The sequence below is a fragment of the Perca fluviatilis genome, chromosome 10 (genome assembly GCF_010015445.1).
Source record: "Perca fluviatilis chromosome 10, GENO_Pfluv_1.0, whole genome shotgun sequence".
In the NCBI taxonomy this organism is placed as follows: domain Eukaryota; kingdom Metazoa; phylum Chordata; class Actinopteri; order Perciformes; family Percidae; genus Perca; species Perca fluviatilis.
Window position 1 is genome coordinate 24,519,343 of NC_053121.1, and position 23,332 is coordinate 24,542,674.

Below are 23,332 nucleotides of genomic sequence, written 5' to 3' on the forward strand. Positions count from 1 at the left end.
TATCTATCTATTGATATTTAATTAACAATGACAATAAGATAACTTTGAGTTCTTAGCATGTTCCTTGTTCAGTGACTGTCATAAATGACTTCCTCACTTCTGTCCCATTGCTGTGGAACTACAGAAAGACAAGCAGTTTACATCGCCTGGAGGTCAACGTCCTGCCTCCCCATCTACTACCATGGGACGCAACCGTTCACCATCCCCAGCCCCCAATCCAGCCCCAAAGAGGACCCCCTCCCCAACAGCATCCAAGTATGACTACAAGTCTTTTCCAATACAGATTTAGTGATGTTTACTCTAGCATGGATGCAGCCTTTCATTTTGATTTCATTATAAAACACAAAAAGACACAACTCACACTTCGTTCTTACAGGCAAAATCCTAAGACACGCCCACCCTCACCGAGTGCAATGAAACAACGCCCCCCATCCCCCCAGCCTACATCAGCCAAACCTCCACCTATCCAGAAACCAGCTCTCACTCCAACAGGGGCCCCCACCTTGCGAAAGAGGGACTCCAAGTCCAAGGATCTGTGTCCGGTCCAGGCTGTCTCCCCACAGTCCTCTGATTCCAGCAAGACCAAAGAGAAAGATGGTGAGCAATTCTCAGTGATAAGAATGCAGTTCACAATATAAATGTTTTATTCTACTTCTTTAAAAATATATCTAACACAATAGAAGGTCTTTCACATTAGTACAAAACATGTAAAACAGGTCCATATAAAGGCAGACTAAACTATCATGGTCGGCTGACAGATTTTAATTAGTCAGTACCAATATTTGCCAAGGCTGATCTTTATTCTGGCAACCAGGATGTTTGCACTGGTGCATTGAGACATGCTGTCAATTTCAGAGAGGGAAGTGATCCAGCGAGACATCTTTTTCATCTCAACTAAATAAATATTACTGAAGTTCTTTGCCATTGGGGTCCAAACCTAATTACACTCCCAAAAAATATCCAAGTAATTTCTTTATTGACATTTTACTGATCTTGTTACTAGATCATCACCTATGAATAATTGGATGTCCCTTCATCTTTTACAAGTAAAGATCGTTCCTACACAAAGGCGTCACATTTAGTCTTTACACTATTCATACTGAACCAAGGGAGTGCAAAAGCAATTAAAAGGAGGAGAAAAAAGCTTTTGGAGCCCAAAATAGTAATGCCGGGTTGTCCTAAAATAATTGTTACTTTTTGTTTTTGTGTATTAGAAATTGTTACTTTAAAGAATTAAAGTAATCCTCAGTCTGGTTATCATTGGTAGAAATGTTAAAGAAAATAAATACTGATAGAGTATATACAGATCATGCATATTTTTTTTTTTTTTTTTTTTTTTTTGTGTTTTTTTTTTTTTTTTTTTTTTTTTTTTTTTTTTTTTTTTTTTTTTTTTTTTTTTTTTTTTTTTTTTTTTTTTTTTTTTTTTTTTTTTTTTTTTTTTTTTTTTTGTGTGTGTGTGTGTGTGCTGCAAACTGACGTGGCAGCAGCTCAGATTGCAACAAATCTCAGTGGAGCAGGAGACTTATTAAGTTCCAGCTGGAGTCACATCCTGTTAAAGATTTGTGTTGTTGCTGCTACCACCTCCTGGAGAGACTCATGCTCTGCAAGATAAAATAGCTTAGTAATGGTAATAATTCTACATGCAACCGGTCATCTACTGTACTGTATTCTTAATTGTTGTAGTTCCAACAACACAGTTTAGGTGAGCTTATTTATCTTTAGAAATGTATGAAAAGGGGTTTATAAAATAAAACAAAAAAAATATGTTATCCCTGTATATGTAATTTTATATTTTTTATATATATATATGATAATATAAAATAACCAGAGGAGAAGTCTGTTTTTGATTCATCAACCAAATTAACTAGCTGATTTTCTTTTTTCTTTTTTATATCCGATAGAAATCACAATATATTTTAATGTAGCAGTCCTACTCATCAATTTGCAACATTGTCTACCAGAGACTAATACACTTGGAGTAATTAAAGGCATAAATAGGCCTAAATACTATTATAAATGAAATGGCAAAATCTCTGACGATAGACAAATTGATTTCATCTCATGGTATGTGTTATCATATTGCTCAACCCTGTGTACTGTATGTGACTGTATTCCCACGGAGTAATTTCAAAGAGCACAGAGAAGATCATGTGAAAGTCACACAACTCTGTATCAGGCGGCTTGTTTCTCTATACTGCTCCTGTCTTTCTCTGTCACAGCTAACCTCCTCCAACAGTCAGGCTTTCTCTCCTCTCCCAGTCATCAGTCATTGGAGGGCCAGATGATGTGGCCCTTACCGGGCAGATCCACTAACCTGACTCCGCCAGATGGATTGCTTCGCATTTGCTCGGCATATCCATCTGGGAACTTTCCGTTGGAGAACTTTTGGAAAGGGGCGAAAATACTGGTTACCTGATTGGATAAACCATCTGTCTATCACCTATGTTGGTGATAGACGGGCCAAATCAACCAATCAGATCAACGAAGCGTATGAAAATACAACTACAAGCCCCTGCTGCTGCAGGCAAAGCATAGCTCGTTAGCTCAGCAAGCAAGCAACATGTCAGTAAAGGATATTTGCCATTTGTTTAACGAGAATTTACGAATTAAAGGCACCCTTTCAGGTTCTTGGTCCATATTCCAACAGAAGGATCCAAGAGAAAAAAAGCATTAGCGAGCAGCTAACAGAATTGGGGCTACCGCTGGCTGAAAATACTGGTTAGCTGATTGGATAAACCATCTGTCTACCACCACCTAACCCGCCTCAAAACCAACGCCGATTGGCCCGGTCGTTTGGCGAACGGCTCCAAATTTTCTCTATCTCAAGATGCCAGACTGATCTGCGAGTGGAAAACTGGACCTTGCGAGATCAGGACGGTCTCACGAGGCTACAGATCCACCTGGCCGTGCGACATTTCTGTCGTCCCGCGCTCCACTTTATTCCTATGGGTGACGTCAAGCGACTTTAATGCGCCCGCAAAGCATCCCAGGAAGGCGGCGCTGCATTTGAAAAAATGCTGCGCGTCACAAAGCTGGCCGATACCCATCTTTATGCATGTTAATCCATTTAACGCGACTATCCAATAGAAGTAGAGCACAGAGGAGACTGGGGGAAGTCTCTCGCGGGCCCTTTGTTCTAGACGTCCTACAACGTACAAATGAAGGGAGGCATCGCAACACCACGCTTCAGTCGTGTCGCAAAAGTGGATCTGCAGCGTTAGGTCGGCACTACATTGACAAATGGGGGGGACAGGGTGACATTAAGTGCTAAATGAATTTTCTATATTTGTCTTTCCATCTGTCAGACTCTAAATCCTCGACGGGCACCAACTCGGCCGCTGAGGCAGCCAAGATCCTGGCGGAGAACCGCAGACTGATGCGGGAGCAGAAAGAGAGAGAGGAGCAGCTCAGGATACAGAGGGAGGAAGAGGAGAAGTAAGAATTGTTCTATTACAATTTTGTCATCATTTTGCGTATGACAGTGATGCATCAGATATGATCAGAACAAAGTACCATCAACAACACTAGTAATTATAGTAAAATTGCTCTTAAGGGAATTGTAGTAAACGTTTGTGTACAGTAAGTACATACACAAGTAAAATGAGAAAGTCAACTAGTTTCAACCAGTAAAACACTGCTGGTTATTTTGTTATTGGTTTTCGTACGATCAGCATTTTTAGCTAGACGTCTAGGCTAAAAGTATCCTATGCTGGTGATACTGACCCCCACTTTTTCACATGTCCACTTTTAGAAATGACCTGCATTTATTTGTGAGCATGCTTTCAAGCGGTTTCTTTACTCTCCCAGGCTGAGAAAGGAAGAAGAGATGCGTTTAGCGGAGGAGGCTCGACTGAAACGCCTAGAGGAGGAGAAGAAACTTGCAGAGGAGAGGAAAATTAAAGACGAGGAAGATGCTCGCCTAGCAGAGGAGGAGCGGGTGAGAATGGCAGAAGAGGAGGCAGTGAGACAGGCCGAGCTCCAGAAGGAACGGGAGGAGGCTGAGGCCAAGGCCCTGGAGGAGGCAGAGAGAGTCCGCCTGGAGAGAGAGCGCATCATGCAGCAGAACCAGCAAGAACGAATGGAGAGGAAGAAGGTATGGATAGACTGATGGAGAATCTTCTCTTTATGTTGCTTAATCATCCAGACCTATATCAAAATATTTCAAGTGATTTTTCTTAGTGTAGCCTCATTGTGTAGATATCAATGAGACACATTATTTACAAAGATATGCTCTTTTTCCATTTTAGAGAATTGAAGAGATAATGAAGAGAACAAGGAAAGGGGAGCAAAATGACTTGAAGGTGAGCTCGCATTCATTCAGCCTGCGTAGAACATCATCTACACTGAGTGTATGTTAACACGCTGTTTGGCTCTCCTGCGTAGAGAGATGGCGATAAACAGGAGGATGACGAGGGAGACGAGGGAGAGGACTATGAAACCCAGAGTAAGTGTTCTCATCCCAGAGCTATCCCACTGATGGCAGGTTCAGGATATCAGTCCATGAAGATGTATGCATCACAGCATTTTTGAATGTGGTATTTTGTCACAGAGAATGAAGGTGTCTTTCCCTCTTTGTGGTTGTTTGTGTATACTCTACCCAAATGGCTCGTTTGTGTGAATTTACATAATTTTCAACGTGACTTATGACTCCATTGACGTGGTAGGCCAGACAGATGACCTCGGCATGGAGGATGACAAAGATGAGAGTAGTCTGTCCTTTGGTGAGCCAGTGGCACAACGAGAGGAGCCCCTGGGCAGCGTGAACGGAAAACCAGAGACGGACGACAAGGAGAATAACAATGGCATAAGCACAGATGAGACTCAGGCAGTAAGGTACGATTAGAGACAAGCTAAAGAGACACTCACAGAAACTGCTCAGAGTGGTGCTGACAATATTGTAATTGTTAACTGCTGAATCACTTTCCTAACCGTCTCCCACTACCTTCCCCTCCCCCTTTCTCCAGTCCAGTCCCTAAGGGCCGCCTCGTCGAGGGCTCGGAGTTCCTGAATGAGCAGGACTCCGCCAAGGTGGGGTTGGTCTCAGGTCTCAACGGTAAATCCAACCAGTGGAGCTTTGAGGAACTCATTGACCTCAACGTCCACTCCAAGACTCGGCCCCTCATCGAGGCAGAGGACTGTAACCAGGTCTTGATCAACTGTGACGGGAGCTCAGATGGGACCAGGGTAGCCTTCGAGGACAAGGGAACCCCCGTCAACACCCTGCTTTCCCCTAATCAGCCCATAGAAGCTCTGTCAGGTGAGGAATCATGTACACTTATTCACCTATTAGACATTTGTGACTGTCTTCTTAAAGATGGACCATAATTCTTTCCTCCTGTGTCTCTGTAGAGATTTGATGCTGCAGCCGTCGCTGAGAAGCCTCTTACTGTTGCACTTGTAAAGTTCCTGTCCAGCTGAGCTCCTTAAAAGAAAGTCCTCTACCAGTTCCAAACAGCTTCCTGCTTTTTCTCCTCTTCCTACTAGGGAGGAGCACAAGGTGAAGCGGAAAGACCACCCCAAGTGCTACATTTGCACCCCACATTATGAGGAAACAAATATATTAAAACAATTATATATATATATATTAAAAATATGCTTCAGGGAAAGTCCATATATTCCTTCAACGTGCTCGCTTCAGGTCTCTTTCCTCTTCCTCTTGTGTTTAGTTCTCCAGATTTGTTTTTGTCTATGTTGTGTCCAAATTTGATGATGTTTTTTAAGAGTTGTGTCTTTGTCAGGGGTGCATTTGTTGTAATTTATTAATTTTGGCTTTTTTGTTATTGTAATTATTGTTATTATATGTTTAGTCTTTTGTTTTCTCTTTTATGAGAATATTCCAGAACACATGCACATTAAGCGGTGTGAATTGAATATTGTAAGTTAAAGGAAGGAGCGTTAATACAGTCTGTTCTGCCGGGGTTTGGTGGGGGATAGCATCCCAAGTTTCGCATGTGATTCATCTAAATTGACTTGACCGGCTGCTTTTTGCAGCATCCAGCAATATGGCCTTACCATTTTTTTCCCAACTTCAAATTTTTGTGAATATTATAAATGTCTTGTGCTGAAGCTAATACATGCACAGTTTAGTCCGTCATGTGCTTACACATGGGACTGGATCCTGTATTCATACTTTACTTCACTTCATAGAGCTCTGTCCTCCCTGTCTCCCAGCTTCTCTCACCGCGTGTTTCCTTCTCTGGCCTGTAGAGGGCGTCAGGAGCACAACTCCAACTGTTACATTTAAAGCTGTATAGTGTGGAGATGAATTCACAACACTGTAGTGAATTGACATGTAAAGTGAAGTTTCTGCAGTTTGTTCATTTAGGGCTCACTTAGGTTTTCTTAATTTTTACATATGTATATAGAATTTGTTTACTAACATCATTGTAATTTACGTCAGAATCTGAGTTGCATTCAGTTTTAGTCTCCTCTCCACCAACTGCATCTGCGCCACACAACTGTTGAATAACCATAACTGCAACATACTATCTTAACCGTTGAAGTCCATTAGTTTAATTCCAAGCTGCTTCTGAGCTTCTTAAGGCGGTATGTGTTTGTTACTGAATTGACCTTGAATGTTCGGCTGAAACAAAAAATCCGGTTTCCAGTTGTCTGGTTTTAACTCGAGCTTTACCAACACAGCCACACAAACATTTCCATCCATCCCTCTGTCTGTCCAGCCCTTACATCAATTACATTTATTAACCATTAACTGTCAAAAAATACCCAACACACTAGCTGCTACATCCGACAAAATGCATTTCAATTATTTTGTATAATATACAATTTGGCTGTTTCTTTATATATGAAAATACATTTCTACATATATTTAAGTGTTATTGTGTTGTGTGTGTGTATATAATCAGTATTAGGCAAATTAAGCCATGTTTAGGGGTGGCGTCAGGATGTGGATAATTGAAGTCTCTGTCTATGTGGCTGTGCTATAATACGTTAGGTTTCTGTTCAACTCGTGGCCTGTGACAGTGTAGTCAGGTTACATTTGGGCAGCCTGGAAAAATTTACATACAGCCCTCTTCCACATGAGGAAGCAAAGAAACTAGGGGCCAAGTGGTGACCCACTATACATTTCTCAAGAGTGTGTGTGTGTGTGTGTCTGTGTGTGAGTGAGAGTGAGAGTGAGTGAGAAGGCTTTAGCACCATATCCCCAAGCCCTGATTCTGAAGATTGCCTCACAGAGACTAAACAAGTTGACATTTTGATGGTGAGTTGTTACAGCCCTGCGCAACATGTCTGACCCATGATCAGAGTAAAGGCTGTGCCTCTTTATGATGCTTTTAATGTCATCAAAATATGTTTTATAATATGTCAAAGGATGTCGGGTCTTAACTATTCTACTTTGTAGTATGAGGCAGGGTTCATCCACCAAACAAAATATGACACGAGTCAGACTTTTTTTCTGTCTCTTCTGGATATTTCATGAACTGTATTGAAATCTTGAAATTGCCTGTGCTTGAATAGTCCGAGCACGAGGTTTGTGGACCTTGATTTTTGCCTTGTTCTCTGCTGGTTAACGAAAATATCTTTTGTACATAAAGACTAGGGGCTTTAGATCTTAGCTTTGATTAATAAGCTCAAAGAATGTAACAGACTGCATAAACCGTCCACCATTATTTACCATGTCTCTCAGAGCTGCCCGCCTTTTGACTTTCATCTATTACTCAGTTAGAAAACATGAGACTCTTTGCACTGTCACAAATTACTCTCTATGTTTAATGAATGGTTACCGAGGAGTAGCTTTACTGTACAGACTCGTAGAAGACTTGTGTGATATTCTGGACAAACAGAAAAAGTAATTTGTCTCATTCATAACCCAAAACTTGCTTATACCCAAACCTTTCCTACTCCTTCTTCCACTCATGAGTAGCACCTGTTGAGGGGCTGCTGCTGTTGTAGCTGCTGATTGAACAGATACTGTATCTATTCAAGGTCCCGCTGCATCTTTGAGGGCTCGACTACAGAGCTGACTGCTCTTAGTCCTCAACATTGTCTATAACAATAGGGTAGAACGGTGCCTTAGATTGAGATTTAGTATTTTTATTGTATCACAGTTAACTAAGAAAGCTTGTCCTTACCTCGGCCTCGACAATCAGTCTACCTGACCAGGGCGACTTTGTGAATATGAATATTTCTCTGGAAGATTTACAAACCTAACAACGCCCTGTCCACAAGTAAGATTTGTACTGTAAATATATCTAAAATGTACTGAGATGATACAAACTGTTGAAACAAATAAAGTCTTGCAAAAATACCCCTTTGCCATGTTTTTAATTTCTCACTGTAGAGAAATAAGAGACTTGACATCACTTCCTCCTTTTATTCTTGTTTTACATTTGACTTCACTCAAAGTCTTGATTACATGAGCAGTTTATATTTCAGCATCGATCTCAAAGACCTACTTTTAAAGTCACTCAACATTTTTGAAAATTCTGATAATCCATTCCAACGTGAATGATTAATTGATGATGATGATTAATTAAATCTGGTATGTATAAGCAGCAGTATGCAAGTAAAAGCGTATTATTCTCTGAAATATTCCAGTAAGGCACTAAAAAGGCTTTTGTCTCCTAAAACTGCACCATATCTGGATTAGATTAGGCTAATAGTGCACATCACAATCCCACAAAAAGTCTGTTGCCATGTTAGTATCCAACACTGAAACAAGTTGCAATAATGTATATGTAGATATGAGTTAAGCTAGTGCATCTTTAGTTGAAAGAGCTTCTATAGTCTGTCACCCTTATAAAGAGAAGTTTCACCAAAATTGACATTTTTATGCTAATTCAGAAACAGACTAACATTTCTGTTGAGGCCTCAATTTAACTCCCCAAAAACAAAACAAAAATTAACAGTCTAAAAGTCAGTGTTGGTGCAATTCCGCTTTAAACAGGTATTCTTCTGCACAACTGATTGTGCAGTTCACAACTTCTTGGCACAGTCAGGGCAGTGGATGTGATCTCCATTGATGACAAAGCGCTTGTTGGCCAGCGAGAGGCAGCACTTCTTGCAGTTGAAGCAATACTCATGCCAGGAGTATCCCTCATAGTTCACCACATTGGTGCCATGGCCGAACCCTGCGGAGACAGAAGGACATCTGTCAGTCAGCAGCACAAGCTTTTTAATTGTGCAGGATAGAATAGAAAATACAAAATTATTTTTTCATCAATCCCACCATTCTGTATACATTCAAGGCAATCATACTGACAAAAACATTGTTATGCTGCCCTGACCTGTGATTGGGTTCTTGCATCCATGACACTTCTTGGCCACATCGGTCTTGAAGCAGTCCACGCAGTAAACTTTGTTCTCGTGTGAAGTGAAGCGAGCTCCTGCCAGAGTCTTACGGCAGGTGTGGCACACGAAACACTCGGAGTGCCACGGCTGGTCCTGGTAGCTGATCCCTCCAGAAGAGATGGGCTTTTTGAGGGACAGAGAAACACTCGGCTCATAATCTCAAACATTGCAAGGCTGGACTAGCATTCATTCTGCTGAGAGTGAACTGTCTGTACCACAGTTTTATTTTGAAAGGAAAGGACACTATGAACTGTGCTTGTACCTGCTTGCAGTGGAAGCACTTCTTGGCAAACTTCTTGTCATGGCAGGGAGAACAGTAGATGTCATCACCCTTGGTCAGGAAGCTCTGTGTGCGGATCGGCTGCTTGCATTCAAAGCAGGTGAAGCATTCCTCGTGCCACACCTTGTTCTTGTACTCCACGTTTTGGGATCCTAAAACATAAAAGTGTTGTGGGTTTTTTTAAATCATTTTTTCCACACTGTATGACAATAACATTTACAATAACAATAACTTTCATCAGCTTGTAACACGTATGAGAAGCTTTATGATGCTGATGCTGAGTGAAGTATCCAGGTTTTTGTGGTTGCACCTTTCCCACAAATATCCTAGATGTTTTGTGCATGATTTTTACACTTTTCTCCAAATGTAATATATCTGGTATCTTTGGAAACGTTGGGATCACCAAAGAGAGGTTGAAATAGAGGTCAGGAAATAGCAATATAAATGCAGATTGAATCAGTAAGAAACAATTGCACAGATTTAGTCAACCTAAACTGAATGTTGAATGTTAAATGTTAAGAAGCCCTGAATAATCTCAAACCCACCTGGCATGACCACCTTGTAGCAGCCCTGGCACCGGTTGCCATCCTCCCGGGAGCCACACTTGCCACACATTATCTTGCCATCGTCCCGGGCGCTGAATGGCTCGCTGGCCAGCGGCTTATAGCACTTGGCACAGCGGAAACAGTCCTCATGCCAGTAGCGGTTCTTATGGTGCAGCTCCTGAAACCCAGAGATGAGACTCGAGGTGAGTTAGTTAGCCCTCATGCAGACCTCATTAAAGTGGAGTTTGTTTACTCATCATGTGGACTGAGGCTCAGGGCCAGAATACAGAACAAGCCCATGTGGCAGCCATTAGAGTGGAGATGAAGTGAACTGGGACGTGGTGAGCCATGAAGGAGTTAGGGGACTTAGGTGGTGGAAATGTGATGTAAAGTATTTAAGCCTCATTAGTAGTAATGACACATCTTTTTCACACGTTCAACTGCCTGTGACAGAGTGGTGAGAGTATTTTAGAAGCAGCCGTATGACAGACAAGTTGTATAACAGCTTAAGAAGGAGAGCTCTGTGAACAGATAGATACATCCTCACTTATTATCTGTGTTTGTATTAATCCAATAACATCCATAGTAGATATCTTAAAATTCAAGGTGGATAGGTCATGGTAAGTAAAAGCACATGTGATCAATCAGTTGATCAATGTGAGTTTAACGTGACATCAGTATAAGTATTTATTCTAATGTTCTCCTTGGAATCTGTAGAAATCCATAGAGACAAATAATAAATATGAAGCTCCACATATCATGATTACTGACAAAAGATTAGTTGTTTTTTTACATGACGATGCTATCAAATGTAAACCAAATCTCTAAATTTGATTTATAAATTTTAATATAAACTGAAGTATAAGTAAGTGTTGTTAAGTGTTCCTTTATGGATTAATAAAATTCACCTTATAAAACTCAAAAAGTACATTTGCTGTACCTTCTATCTTCAGAACATACTGTATGCATCTTTGGGTATTTTCACAAAAACCATCAATCAAAAAGTGACTTATTATATGAATATGGCATACTGTACAAATACAGTTTGGACACCAAGGAAATTATTTATTTTATTATTTTTATATATTTTTATTATTTAATTATAATACAATATAAAGCATGATAAACAAACGTTTAAGTTAACATTTCTGTTAATCATTATTTCTTTGTTGATTCTTAATTATAAAAAATGTTGGTCACTCTCTTCGTTACTCATTCATTCTTTTTCTTTCACTCAGACACATTGTGTTTTTTTCACCTTGGCGTCAGCACCGATGGGGCGTTTGCACTCTGCGCAGGTGTTGGCACAGAGCTTGTCGAAGCACTTGGTGCACACATGCTTTTCGTCCTTCTTCACATATTTCTTCCCGTGCAGGTTGTCCCGGCAGTAGTAGCAGTCGAAGCGATCAGTCATGGTGGAGCTGAGATAACTCCTGGCACCTGCAGAAACACCAGAGACCGTCAGACTTGCACAGCTCCTATCCTCCCTACATGATGTTTCCTTGAGACACCTGATGGGGACAGTGTTGCCTTTTCTAACATTCTCGTGAATCTTTGAACAATGCAAGTCAATGAATACATTTATTTATATCATACTTACAACATCATATAGTTGATTTTAAGTGCTTTACAGCTCGGAGACAAAAACAAATAAAAGAAATTAGAAACAAAAATGAGTATTTAATGACTGGAGTTTGGTGAACAGCACAATGATGCCCAAGGCAGATACTGTAAATCGGACCTCTGTACCTTAAAATGTAAAAAAATAAATAAATCTGTGCAGAAATCAGACATAGTATATTTTATATGTTTTCCCTTTAACATTAGTAAGACACAGTGAGATGCAGCTCTAACAGCAGCATACCAAACTAATGAGAGAAGTGTGAGTGAGGTTAAAAAGCAGCCCACAGATGTCTGCTTGTTGTCTGCTTGCTTTCTGGCCTGCAGACGTTTTATCAAGCTCTCCCTGGAAAGCTTGGGTCATATTATTAGACCGTAGGGCTCATTCCCCACATTGAAGACCTCCTTCCCATGGGTCCAGCCCACACTCTTTCTTTTTTTTCTGCATTTTGTCCAGGTCATTTTATTGGCTGTTAGTGTAAATACCAAATTGCTTCTTCAATCATCAACATTCCTGCGTTCCCATCACAGGCAATGTCCACTGGGAGCCGACGGAGTAGTTTCCTGGAACAACTGTGCATGTGGGTGGAGTGTGGATGCTTTATCTACATCGCTTCTCTCTCACACAGGATGTCACAGTGAGCAGCTGAGCAGTGTGTGAACTTTAGAAAAAGTGATTCATATATCGTTTTAATCCGGTAAGGAGGAAACAATGGGTGGTATGGCAATTTTGTCCTAGTAACCATAGGGACAAGGAAAATATTTATGAAAAGGGACTGTAGCTATTTAAGTGGGATGTAGTAAACAGCCGTGTGAAAGAGATGAGCCTCCTGGAGAGTGGTATGTGCAACTGGTGTGTGTGTGTGTGTGTGTGTGTGTGTGTGTGTGTGTGTGTGTGTGTGTGTGTGTGTGTGTGTGTGTGTGTGGGTGTGTGTGGATAGATAGATGGGAGAGGAGTTTCTATCTGCAGCTGTGTTCCAGGGATAAAGACTGGACTGAGGACTGAGCCATCACACGCCCCACTCTGCATACACTCACCTTTCTTGTAGCATTTAATGGAAACTAAAGCAAAAAAAACCCGCCCAGTCCAACACTGTCAAATCACACACAATGCTCAGGTCTCATTACTGAGCCCAGCCAGCCCAGAGATCTATTTTAGACATGGACTCACTATTTAAAGCACATTGACCTTCCAGAGGGGACAAAAGGAGACAGATGCAGAGTGATGGCTACTGGTACTATGGAGCTATTGTGGCTTCAGTTGAGACCTGTCCAGTAACTTTAATCTTTTGTTACAAACAGTGTGACAGCTGCCCCTTATCAAATAGATGTGGTATGTACCGATGCTCAGCTGTGGAGGGGAGTGGAGTGTACCACTGGGGTCCCTTTGGGGAGAAGGAAAGGTCAACGTGAGCCCAGTTTGAGAGGTGAGTCAGAGCGGTGTGAGATGATCAAAGGCAGAGTGACCCAGACAGTATATCAGCCAAAATGAACAAAACATCACTGAATTACAGCAAAAGATTAAAGAATAATGCAAACCATAGAACAGCCTGTTCTTTAGCCTTTCTCCAACATGCATTAACAAATAAAAAATAGAAGAGAGCTCCACAAGGGGCCACCGACAAGGGGCCACCATCATAAAACTACAACTGCTCAGTTTATTATTATTATTTTTTTTTTAAGATTATTTTTTGGGCATTTTTAGGCCTTTATTGACATGACAGCTGAAGAAATGAAAGGGCAGAGAGAGGGGGAATGACATGCAGCAAAGGGCCGCAGGTTGGAGTCAATCCCAGGGCCAATGCGTCGAGGAGGAAACCTCTATATATGGGCGCCCGCTCTACCAACTGAGCTATCTGGGTGCTATCTGGGTTTATTTAACATCCTTTTGACTGGAGGAAAAAAAATGAGTATGATTAAATACTTCCTTAAACTTATGTGCTCATTATAATGAACTTCATCTGAAAACATCATTTGGTTTAGTTTTCATCTAAATTAAAAAATATTTATATTCTCCCCAACTAGAGAAAGGGAGGTTTTAGATTTTAGATTTGGACATTCAAGCATCGTAGATCTTCAATTTGCTGCAAAAGGTTGTTTGAACATGTTACTGAACACATTAACAAGACATCAACAAAAGCTCCAAAAAGATGAGTGAGCTTAGATTATACTGTTACATATTGTTACACATTTCAACTTCAACCATTCGTATTGTATAAGCACTATAATAAAACCCGGAACAATTGAATCCTTATCTAGTGAAAAATATGCAAATTTCAAATTGGTTGAGTTTTAAAAGAAATAGATCAACTGAATGATTTAGTGTTCCTTTATGGGTAGAGACAATTCTACTTCTCAAGCTAAAATAAACATTTAAAATGCATTGTCACAAAGATGAAAACAAGGCTGTTTTTTCTAAGCTCATGAAAAGTCGACGTTTTCACAGGGAACCAATATCATGTTAAAAACCGTTTTACAAATTCTGTTGAAATATAGGACAATTCTTCCTGAGCTTCAAATAGAGGCATGCCAATAGCAGACATGTTTTACATTTTACAGCTGATTACTGATAACACATTCAATAACTTATTCATTTAGCATCCAATGTTGGCACCAGCTTTTTTTTTTAATAATTTTACCTGAGTGTCTGAAAGTCATGATTCCAGTCAGAAGGAAAAGAAGAAGGAGAAAACGAAGACAATACAAGGACAGGAGGAGACGGTAGCATCCACAGAGGGTCAAACCCAGAGCCCCTAAGCCTTGGTATGTTATTGGGGGCTGTATATACCCTTCTGTGACCCACACACACCCCTGATGTCCAAATCCAACCCTGACCCTAACCCTCCACTCCTTTTAGGGTATGCATTAGAGAATAGAGTGGATGACAGAGAGTATGAGGGGGTGGATTAGGTGATAGAGATTGGAATCCACTGCTGTAACATCAGTAAAAAATAGGTTTTTGAATGATGGCCCAGAGGGATAATAGATACTCCCACTGCCCCAACATAAACGGTTTTGTTAGAGTGTTCTGGACATGTACAGAAGAAATGTTGGATCACTTAACAACATAACTTAAATGGATGACTCACAGGAGGAGCAAGTTGATATGATTGACTGAGCTGAGGAGAGACAAAGTGTGGTGGAGTGTTCATGTCTCATGTCTGTGTGTATACATAAATACTCTATGTCACATTTTCTAGAATACAATGTCGTATACTCTAAACTAAAGTGAGCCAGAGCAGAATATTTTAGAATGTCAGTGATGATTTCTTCTCTCTGTTATCTTTTGGTGATTCTTATTCCAAGAGAGAATATTTCCTTTAAAGCTGCAGGAAACACTAGCTGCATTCCTCAAGTAAAAAGACGTCATGAATACTCTCCTCTCTCAAATATGAATGCTCTCACAGTGCATCAATACTTTATCAGACAACAGCTATAGCTGATGTCAATGTTATAATTAACAAGTTTTTAGCCATACTTTAAAAAGTTCCAAAGTCAATATTATATATTGCAGCTAAATACTACTAATAATAGAAATCAGCTTCTTAGCAGCTTTAACAATCCAATCAAAAGCCCAGGTATTTTATAATGCATATATTTAAACCTGCATTAACAGACTGAAACAAGCTGTGAACACAACACTGACAACGTTGATATGGGGAACTTGTGAATGTGTGCAAATGTACACATCCAGCAGGCACAAAACAAAGAAAGCATTCAGTTATAGTAAAGTTGTGTTGCTGATCGTCTGATGAGTGTCCAAGTCCAATATTCGCACTGCTTTTAGCTCTGTTTGTGGTCCCAACAACTCCTGAGGGAAATATCTGGCTCTTAAATGCTCCACTATGTTTACCAGCTAGTTGCTAACTTTGTCCGTTTGCTCTTTGGTGCTGAGCAGGTAGTGTGCAATGAGTTTTCAGCATGAAAACCAAAACATTGAGCTGAAAGAAGCTAAAAAGTTCTGCAGCGCTGCGGGGTACTGATAGTACCTATGGGTTTGTCACTACGAGCAACATCTTTCACATTACATGTAGTCATTTAAGCCATCCATCCATTGTTATTGTAAAAATACTGATTATAGCTGCTTTAAATTCAGTTAAATATTATCATGATCAAACCCATCATGATAATCATCATCATCTATTCGGCAATGGTGCAGATGCTCCACAGATGGCACTTTATTCTGATTGGTTTGGCCCCTCAGAGAGTCAGACGAGCTTACAGTAAATACAGAAATATAGGATCATAATGGGAATGAGAGGAGACTGAAAGCCTCAAGAGACAGGAAATAAATGAGTTAGACTCATGATGCTTTCACTGGTCTCAGGTAGGAGACATAATACTTTCCTTCTAAAAACTCATTTATTTACTGTATTAAATAAACGTCTTCATATGTCAAACATAAAACAAATCAATGCAACTGTGTGCATGCATGCGTGTGTGTGTGGTTGTATAAAGGGCATCTGGTTGTAATTACAGATTTGATTTGGTCCATTACCATGGAGCACAGCACTGCATTTGTCCTTTTCTAATCTGTCACCCAATTACTCTAAAACCACAAAGACTAATTAATGAGCAGGAAGGCGCCATGACTCCCAGTCTTTAAAAACCTCTCCATTCCACTCTGTGTTACATCAGGACATCTGGTCCTTCTCCTCTATTTCTTTGCACTTGCATTAACACTTACATTGTTCTTGTTTCAAATGTTTTAAATGTCTAACTAGATACTTTGTCTGTTCTTACCCTCCATTTCGCATCTCTCCATGATGCATTTCTCTCTGGTTCCATCATTCGCAGTGTTGTATTAATGGGGATTAATGATGATGGTGAATCGAAAACTTATAAGGGGGATAATTAGGAAATAAAATGTGTGAACATCTTACCATTATATTTTATTGGGCAGCAGCATTCAGCAAATGAATGTGCATAATGCAGAATAAAGTGCTTAAGGCATGGTAATCTATCTGTGTTGGTTAAGATCACTCATGGTTCATTCATCTGATAAAACACATGTACACCAAAAGTCCAAAGATAGAAAAATGCCAAATCTTCCACTCAAAAATATATATTACATGTTTGCCAGACTACTATTAAGTTGCTAAATGAGCTTTTTAAGTTGCAGGGCTTGTTTATTGATTTTCTTCCTGTTTTGATGTTCTGACAGAACTAATGAAGCTCAGTGCAAATTCTTTCAGGAAGACGTCATTAACCCAATCACTACACTTTCTTCTTAAATCAAATCAACTGTTTAGAAGCAATACTTTCAGTTAAACCAATCAGACTTGGCCACGAAATTCAAGGGCCAATCACAGCATTACAACTCTGCTTGAATCTGTTCTCTCCCTGTGCTGTCAGCTGTCGTTTCAGGCAAAGCGCTCAACCCTCCACCTCCCCTGCCACCTCCGGTCATCGTGTTTCTCCCGGCTGACCGCTCCGTTGCCTCTTCGGTCTGGTCTCCGGTCTCTTTCTCCGCCACCACCAGTGTCTAGACTCCATCAGGGGGTTATGTTCCTGTTCTCTACCCCTTTCAAAATATGATTAATTCGATGGAGTCTAATCTCCAAAAGACTTTGCACATTTTATCATGCAGTTGTACAATAAATATTTTGCATATCTGCAAACGAAGTCTCTCCGGATTGAAATATAAAGTACATCTGGTTTCAGATAGTCTGCTGTATATTCAGTCTCATCCGGTGGGGGTGTTAACTCCACCCAGTGACTGCTGCCCTGATAGACAACATAGCTGGAATGCATTGCCCACCTCCCAACCTGCCACCTCCAAAGCCCCGCTTTTAATAGAGCAGAAATCCTCCTGATCATTTGGAACAATAAACAAAACTATAAATATAGTATTTCCAAATAAGAGATTCCTGTTTAAATATGTAGCTGGTGACGTGTCTAATTTGACATTTCTGAAAAAAGAACATTTAAAATGGTCTTTGCCACTAATGGAAACAGATGCTCTCTTACATACATCCTATCGTGAGATGCAATGCATATCATGAATTTTGTGCTCAGTGTTGCCTCTTGGCTACAAGCCCATCACCTCTCGCCTCCCTAAGTGGTAGATTTTGGGCTTGCCGGCACAAAGCAACAGGAAATCTGGCCTGTACTTCCTGAACAAATCGCTCAGTGTGACTGGAACAACAGCCCACACTCGCTTCACTGTTACCAACAGCATCAAAAGCCTTGACGTGTCTGAGAGCTCATATCGCAACATGACCTCTCGCCCTGCACATCCTTGTGTCTCAGTCACCCTCCAAATCTGGTTAGTGGGTAGACAGAGCAGTAGACTGAGCCAAACTATCTCTGTCAGGGGAACGGTGACTCACACCATATGCACAAACAGACACAAAAACACACTGACAATACACACACTCTCATTTGTCTGTATTACAACACAGTCATAAGGTCAGTGAGAGACTGAAGAAACCAGGGTGTGGCTGCAAGACCCAGACACATTGAGGTCAAATATGTGTGGACAAAAGGGCACGAGGGGAGCTCCATCAATACAGTAACACTCCTGTCCAAAGGATATGGTGTTGCTAGCACACGCACACGCACACGCACGCACGCACGCACGCACGCACGCACGCACGCACGCACGCACGCACACACACACAAGCACTTTCAGATAAAGCCTTCACTGTAGGCCAGGGAGCACTTCAGCGCTCATTGTTTTCACATGACTCAAGCCTCTAAACACAGAAAAAGCCAGTCCCTCCTGCTGATGTGTGGAGCAATATTTTTAAGTAACATAACTGTATGCTCGACTATAGCTTTAATGTGTCACATAAAACATCATAAAACATCCTAAAACATATTCTTGATAGATTCTGTGACATGTGACGTTCTTGCATCACTCAAGTTTTCAGCTTGTAGATGAAATGGTCAAACCACAGAAAGACAATTTTTTTTAATAGGCCATTAGTAGCGGAAAATAACAAAATAACTTAATACATAGACTGAAGTTCTGTATTTACATTAACTTAAGGGTAATCTTTCTTTACTGGAGTATTTTTAATTATATGCTACTGTATACTTGCACTTTTGTACTCTATATCTATATTAATCTATATGTACTATAATTTGATCATTAGACTCTAAAATATGATGATTTCTAATGGACTTGAAGGGGAACATCACCTAAATTAAGAATTCCAATATGTTATTCCCATGGCCAAGGAAGGTTCGATCAATATTTGTGAACAGGAGCTACTCTCGCCAGAAACCAGAGAAGTTAAGTCTCCATAGACAATGGAGTAAGTTGCTCCACAGACAATGAATGGGAGACAACAGACCCACAGAATGTTATTTTTCTTTTCTTTTTTTATATCCAAATAAGTTGTTTTCCATTACAGTGTTCTCAGTTTTGAACAGAAAATGTCCCCATATACCCAGACGTTTCCCTGGTTGCTTTCCTTTTTTTTTTTAACTTTTTTTTTTTTTTTTTTTTTTTTTCAAACAAATTTTTTTTTTTTCCTCCTTCCCCCCTTTTTTTTTTTTTTTTTTTTTTTTTTTTTTTTTTTTTTTTTTTTTTATCATAGGAATAACATGTATACATTTTGAAAATGGGCGTTCCCCTTTAAAGAAACACTAGAGCACTTTTCCCACTTCCGTCCCCCTACAGGTTGGAAGCTGAATTGTCCATTACATTACATTATGCAAGTTTGATCGGGTAGCAGATCTGTAGTTTGAATGAGACATAATGAGACATTACGACAGCGGTAATGGACAATTCCGCTTCCAACCTGTAGGGGGACCGAAACGGGAAAAGTGCTCTAGTGTTGCTTTAAGCCTAAAGGTATAGTTCAAATCAGCTCCAACTCAATCAACTACAAAATGCTGTTTAGCACGTTTAGCACATTTACTTTTGATACTTTATTGTAAGTACATTTTGCTGATACATTATGTGTATTTTGTACATTTACTTATAGGTAACATTTTTAATGTAGAACTTTTTTTTACATGCTACAGAGTAGATTTGTTTGTGTTATTGTGAAGGAGTACTTCTTTCACTATTATATGAAATCACAAACACACTCGCTTCTTCTCTTTTCAAAAATCTTACTGTCCATGAGGCATCCAACCCTCTCAGTCTCTTTCATTCCCTCTTATTGTGGCTCTTGTGCTCTCCTCATTTCTGTCTCACTTTCTTGTTCTTTTATTCACAAAGTAGGCCTAGTCATGTGCAATTCAGCTGAGGCTGAGGAGCAGTTCAACATCCACTAGAGAGAATATTGCCTCCACTCAGCTTGCTCAGACAAACAAGCAGCATTGCCTATTTAGGAGTAGTGTGCCGGGTTGGTGAGAGCGCTGTTTCATCAACTCGGTCCTCTACACTCAGACACACCCTCTCTCTCTCTCTCTCTATCTCTCTTTCTGTCTCTCTCTCTCTCTGCTCCATTTGCAAGAATAAAAGGCATGATACAACAAAAGCATGTCTCTGCCTGAGTAAACTGCAGGCACCAAAGCTCCCAGTCTCCTTTAAGTGTGGCAGATGTCCTGCAGCTCGTCTGATGGAGAGAAGGCCTCACAGGCACTGACATACTACAGCTTCATAGAAGAGTGATATGAATTATACACTACATACCGGCTTTATGAATGAATAATCTGTAACTGCGCTGTTGGATTTGTACACTGCTTTTGTGATGATTTTAGATCAAACATTTTAAATAGTCAAAAATAGTCTTTAAAGTGATTTATACATTGCTGCAACAACAAAGCACTAAAGAACAGCCTTTTAAAGTTGAAAGTGGGTTTCTTCATTACTCAGGGAAATACAAAGTTTTTATGGCTTTTGAAGGTTGGTGAAGTCATACTGGAGCCATAATGAGGTCCAGTGTGCCAGAGAAAGGATGGTAATATCTAGGTCTCTTTAATGACATCATGCATTTGGATTGGCAGCTGCCCAAACCAGAAAGGGACGAGACGCTAAGCTGATGTACGTTTTAACAGTTTCGAGCCACACATGGTGCCTTTGGGCTCTGCTGTTCATTATACAGATGCCAGCGGTACAATAATATTATCATAACACACCATTTGAGCTACAAGATAAGTAGCTATAGATCTGGATACTTCTATTAGTGACTGTTTGTGCTGGAGTACATTACATTGTCAGACATTACAGTATGAAGGAGAAGGAAGATGGAAGAGTTATTCAGATCCTTTACTTGAGTAAAAACAGCAACACCACACTACGAAAATACTTTATTACAAGTCACACATTCAAAACTTATATTTATAAATCTATATTATTGGATCATAATTAGTGATGCAATAACATGTAAGTATTACTTTAATGCCGTATCTTCATGAGTTAGCAGATTTATTTTTGGTGGTTTTGGCTGTAACAGTGCATCATATTTTATAAAGTTTTGTTTGAAGAATGTTAATATGAAAAGCAGAAGCAATTTTTAAAGCTGTTTATAGAGTGAAAAGTACGATAGTTCCCTGGGGAATGTAAAGTGAGATGTGCTCACAACATCGTTTTTCACTTTAAGAGGAAATCAAGAACTCACTGACATAGACAAATGTTTATTCCTGGAATAGAAAAAAAGCTCAAAGGTGAACTTGCCCGCGTAAAAATATGAATATTAACATATAGGGTGGAGATATAGAGATGTATAGTGCAAAATACGTGCTGTGCCAAACAAAGCGCATCACCTGTTGCACAGCCTAACACTGTGCACAAAATGGTCAAGTGGTCTAAAAGAAATTTGTCGCACATCTCAGTATTTTCCAGTCAGGACCCTCTGTGCGTAACTCAGGATGTAACTGACTCGAGTTATGTCGGAAACCTTCACTAGATAAGATGAAAGCAACAATTGCGCAATTATAACTGTACTTAAATGCACCAAATAACCGGCTTGTGATAAACATCCTCTGTCTACCTGTTAAGTGAACTGAGCAGCTGCCAGATACTCCGAGTGAAACACAGCTGTGGTTTTGGACTCACCTCTTCCAAAGCGAGCAGATGAGATGTCTTTCACTCGACACCAGCAGCAGTGTGTGTGTCCGGTGGGTTTAGCCGAGAGGTAAAATCTGCGGAGGCAAGGCAGCTTTAAAAGACGGAGGGGGAGCAGGGAGAGAAAAAAAACTGCATGACATGAGCCAAACCTCTATAAACTCTCATAAACAATGACCTCAACCAGGAATTTACAAGTAAAGTTCTCATTGGCCCTTCACTCGAAGCAAACGGGATCACGAAGCAAATAAAGTCATAACTTTTCTGCATCAACGAGCACGGAGACTCAACAATAGCCTGTCTGTGTTAGAGGCAGGAGTATTCACTTATTATATTGATCAGCCTTACAATATTTTAATATTTCTGCTGTTTACAAAGATGGACAGACTTGTTAAGTTGACACACGTTTGTCCTTCTGTATTGGCCTCACTCGTCTCCTTCTTTGGTAACGAATAGAGGAATTACATCCAGATGACTCATTCTTAACCCCAAAGTAAATACAGTACATGCAGCCTGTAAGCATAACCCTCAAAGTGAATCCATTACAATGACAAGTGGATGATGAAATGCCCAAAACGTGTTTAAGCTTTTATATGAGCTATGTCATTGAGACTAAACAGCTCTTTGAGCTACATCCACAGTGTATCCATGCATGAGATAAACATCTGTCTCTAAGGTGAGAGTTTGTTTGTACAGTTAATATGAAGATATGAAGGGAAGGTTTTAAGGTCATGTCTGTTGTGTTTAAGGGGGATCAGGCCAAAATATGGCTTCTTAATAAGTACGTGCTGTAACAAGAAATATTGTATGTCTTCTTCTTCTGCTAATAAAAAAAACCTTTCAATAGGTAACCCCTTACTGTAGGCTACATGACTGTACAATGGGGTCCTTCTGTCATGAATATCGGGCTGGAGATGTGTTATTGTGCTCATTATTTTTAAACAATGTTTAAAAAATGTTTTTTACAAATTTTTCATGGCAATTACAATTTTCAAACCCCCCCACCCCATATATCTACCTTCATCTGCTATTGTAAAAGAAAAGTGTAATTTGTCTTATACAACAAGTAAGACTTTTTGCTTGATTTACAGTTCAGCTGAAAGACAATTGTCTACTCAAGCCAAAGCAAAGTGGCTCTTTAAAACTACTATTTCCTCTCAGGACTGTAACTCCACCATACAGACATTCTTGAGCGGACTGGAGGGAGTTGTGCCCATATTAGGAACATGTTACCTGACATCTGGCACAAATTGTGCCTGGGTGAATAAAATAGCATCAGTCTTGGCTGTGCAGGAAGGGTGCGGCTTTCATACCAACACCACTCTGCCCCTTTATTTTGAACAGATGAGTAAAATGTGTTTATTTTTATTTAATTAGTTGTTTTTTGGGGGGAGTGAAAAGATTTTAGTTTAGGTATTTTTTGGTGTATTTAATTATTGAGAATAAAAAGTAACAGGAAAATGGTAGATCAATTCATGATGTTTTGTAAGCTTGATGGGTGTTTGATCAAATTGGGAAAATAAAATGTAGTTATTTGAGCGAGGTGCATATTTCACATGCCTCCTTAGAATAAAAAATGTATTTATTCCATAAAGACAGCATGAGAAG

General features: G+C 40.0%; 2 protein-coding genes across 10 annotated transcripts in view; one reads left to right on the forward strand and one right to left on the reverse strand.

The window, feature by feature from the left end:
* Nucleotides 1–8,269, forward strand: part of map7d3 (MAP7 domain containing 3) — a 31,943-nt gene extending 23,674 nt beyond the window's left edge. For all 8 annotated transcript variants that reach the window (XM_039813144.1, XM_039813137.1, XM_039813138.1 and 5 more), the window contains 9 exons: nt 125–255; nt 377–597; nt 3,306–3,435; nt 3,808–4,093; nt 4,248–4,301; nt 4,384–4,444; nt 4,665–4,833; nt 4,965–5,257; nt 5,350–8,269. In XM_039813144.1, coding sequence (XP_039669078.1) covers nt 125–255; nt 377–597; nt 3,306–3,435; nt 3,808–4,093; nt 4,248–4,301; nt 4,384–4,444; nt 4,665–4,833; nt 4,965–5,257; nt 5,350–5,357 — 1,353 coding nt within the window. In that variant the 3' untranslated portion in view covers nt 5,358–8,269. The remainder of the gene's footprint in view (nt 1–124; nt 256–376; nt 598–3,305; nt 3,436–3,807; nt 4,094–4,247; nt 4,302–4,383; nt 4,445–4,664; nt 4,834–4,964; nt 5,258–5,349) is intronic.
* A 52-nt stretch (nt 8,270–8,321) lies between these two features.
* fhl1a (four and a half LIM domains 1a) lies at nt 8,322–21,820 on the reverse strand. 2 transcript variants are annotated; one of them, XM_039813147.1, is made up of 6 exons: nt 21,716–21,820; nt 11,396–11,577; nt 10,138–10,315; nt 9,575–9,744; nt 9,249–9,435; nt 8,322–9,092 (listed from the first exon to the last, which is right to left on the reverse strand). In XM_039813147.1, exons 2-6 carry the CDS (start codon nt 11,549–11,551, stop codon nt 8,938–8,940), a joined length of 846 nt encoding a protein of 281 aa, XP_039669081.1. In that variant the 5' UTR covers nt 11,552–11,577; nt 21,716–21,820; the 3' UTR covers nt 8,322–8,937. The 2 variants fall into 2 exon arrangements, with proteins under 2 accessions (XP_039669081.1, XP_039669080.1); XM_039813146.1 differs by lacking the exon at nt 21,716–21,820 and adding an exon at nt 14,397–14,546.
* Nucleotides 21,821–23,332: the final 1,512 nt, after the last annotated feature.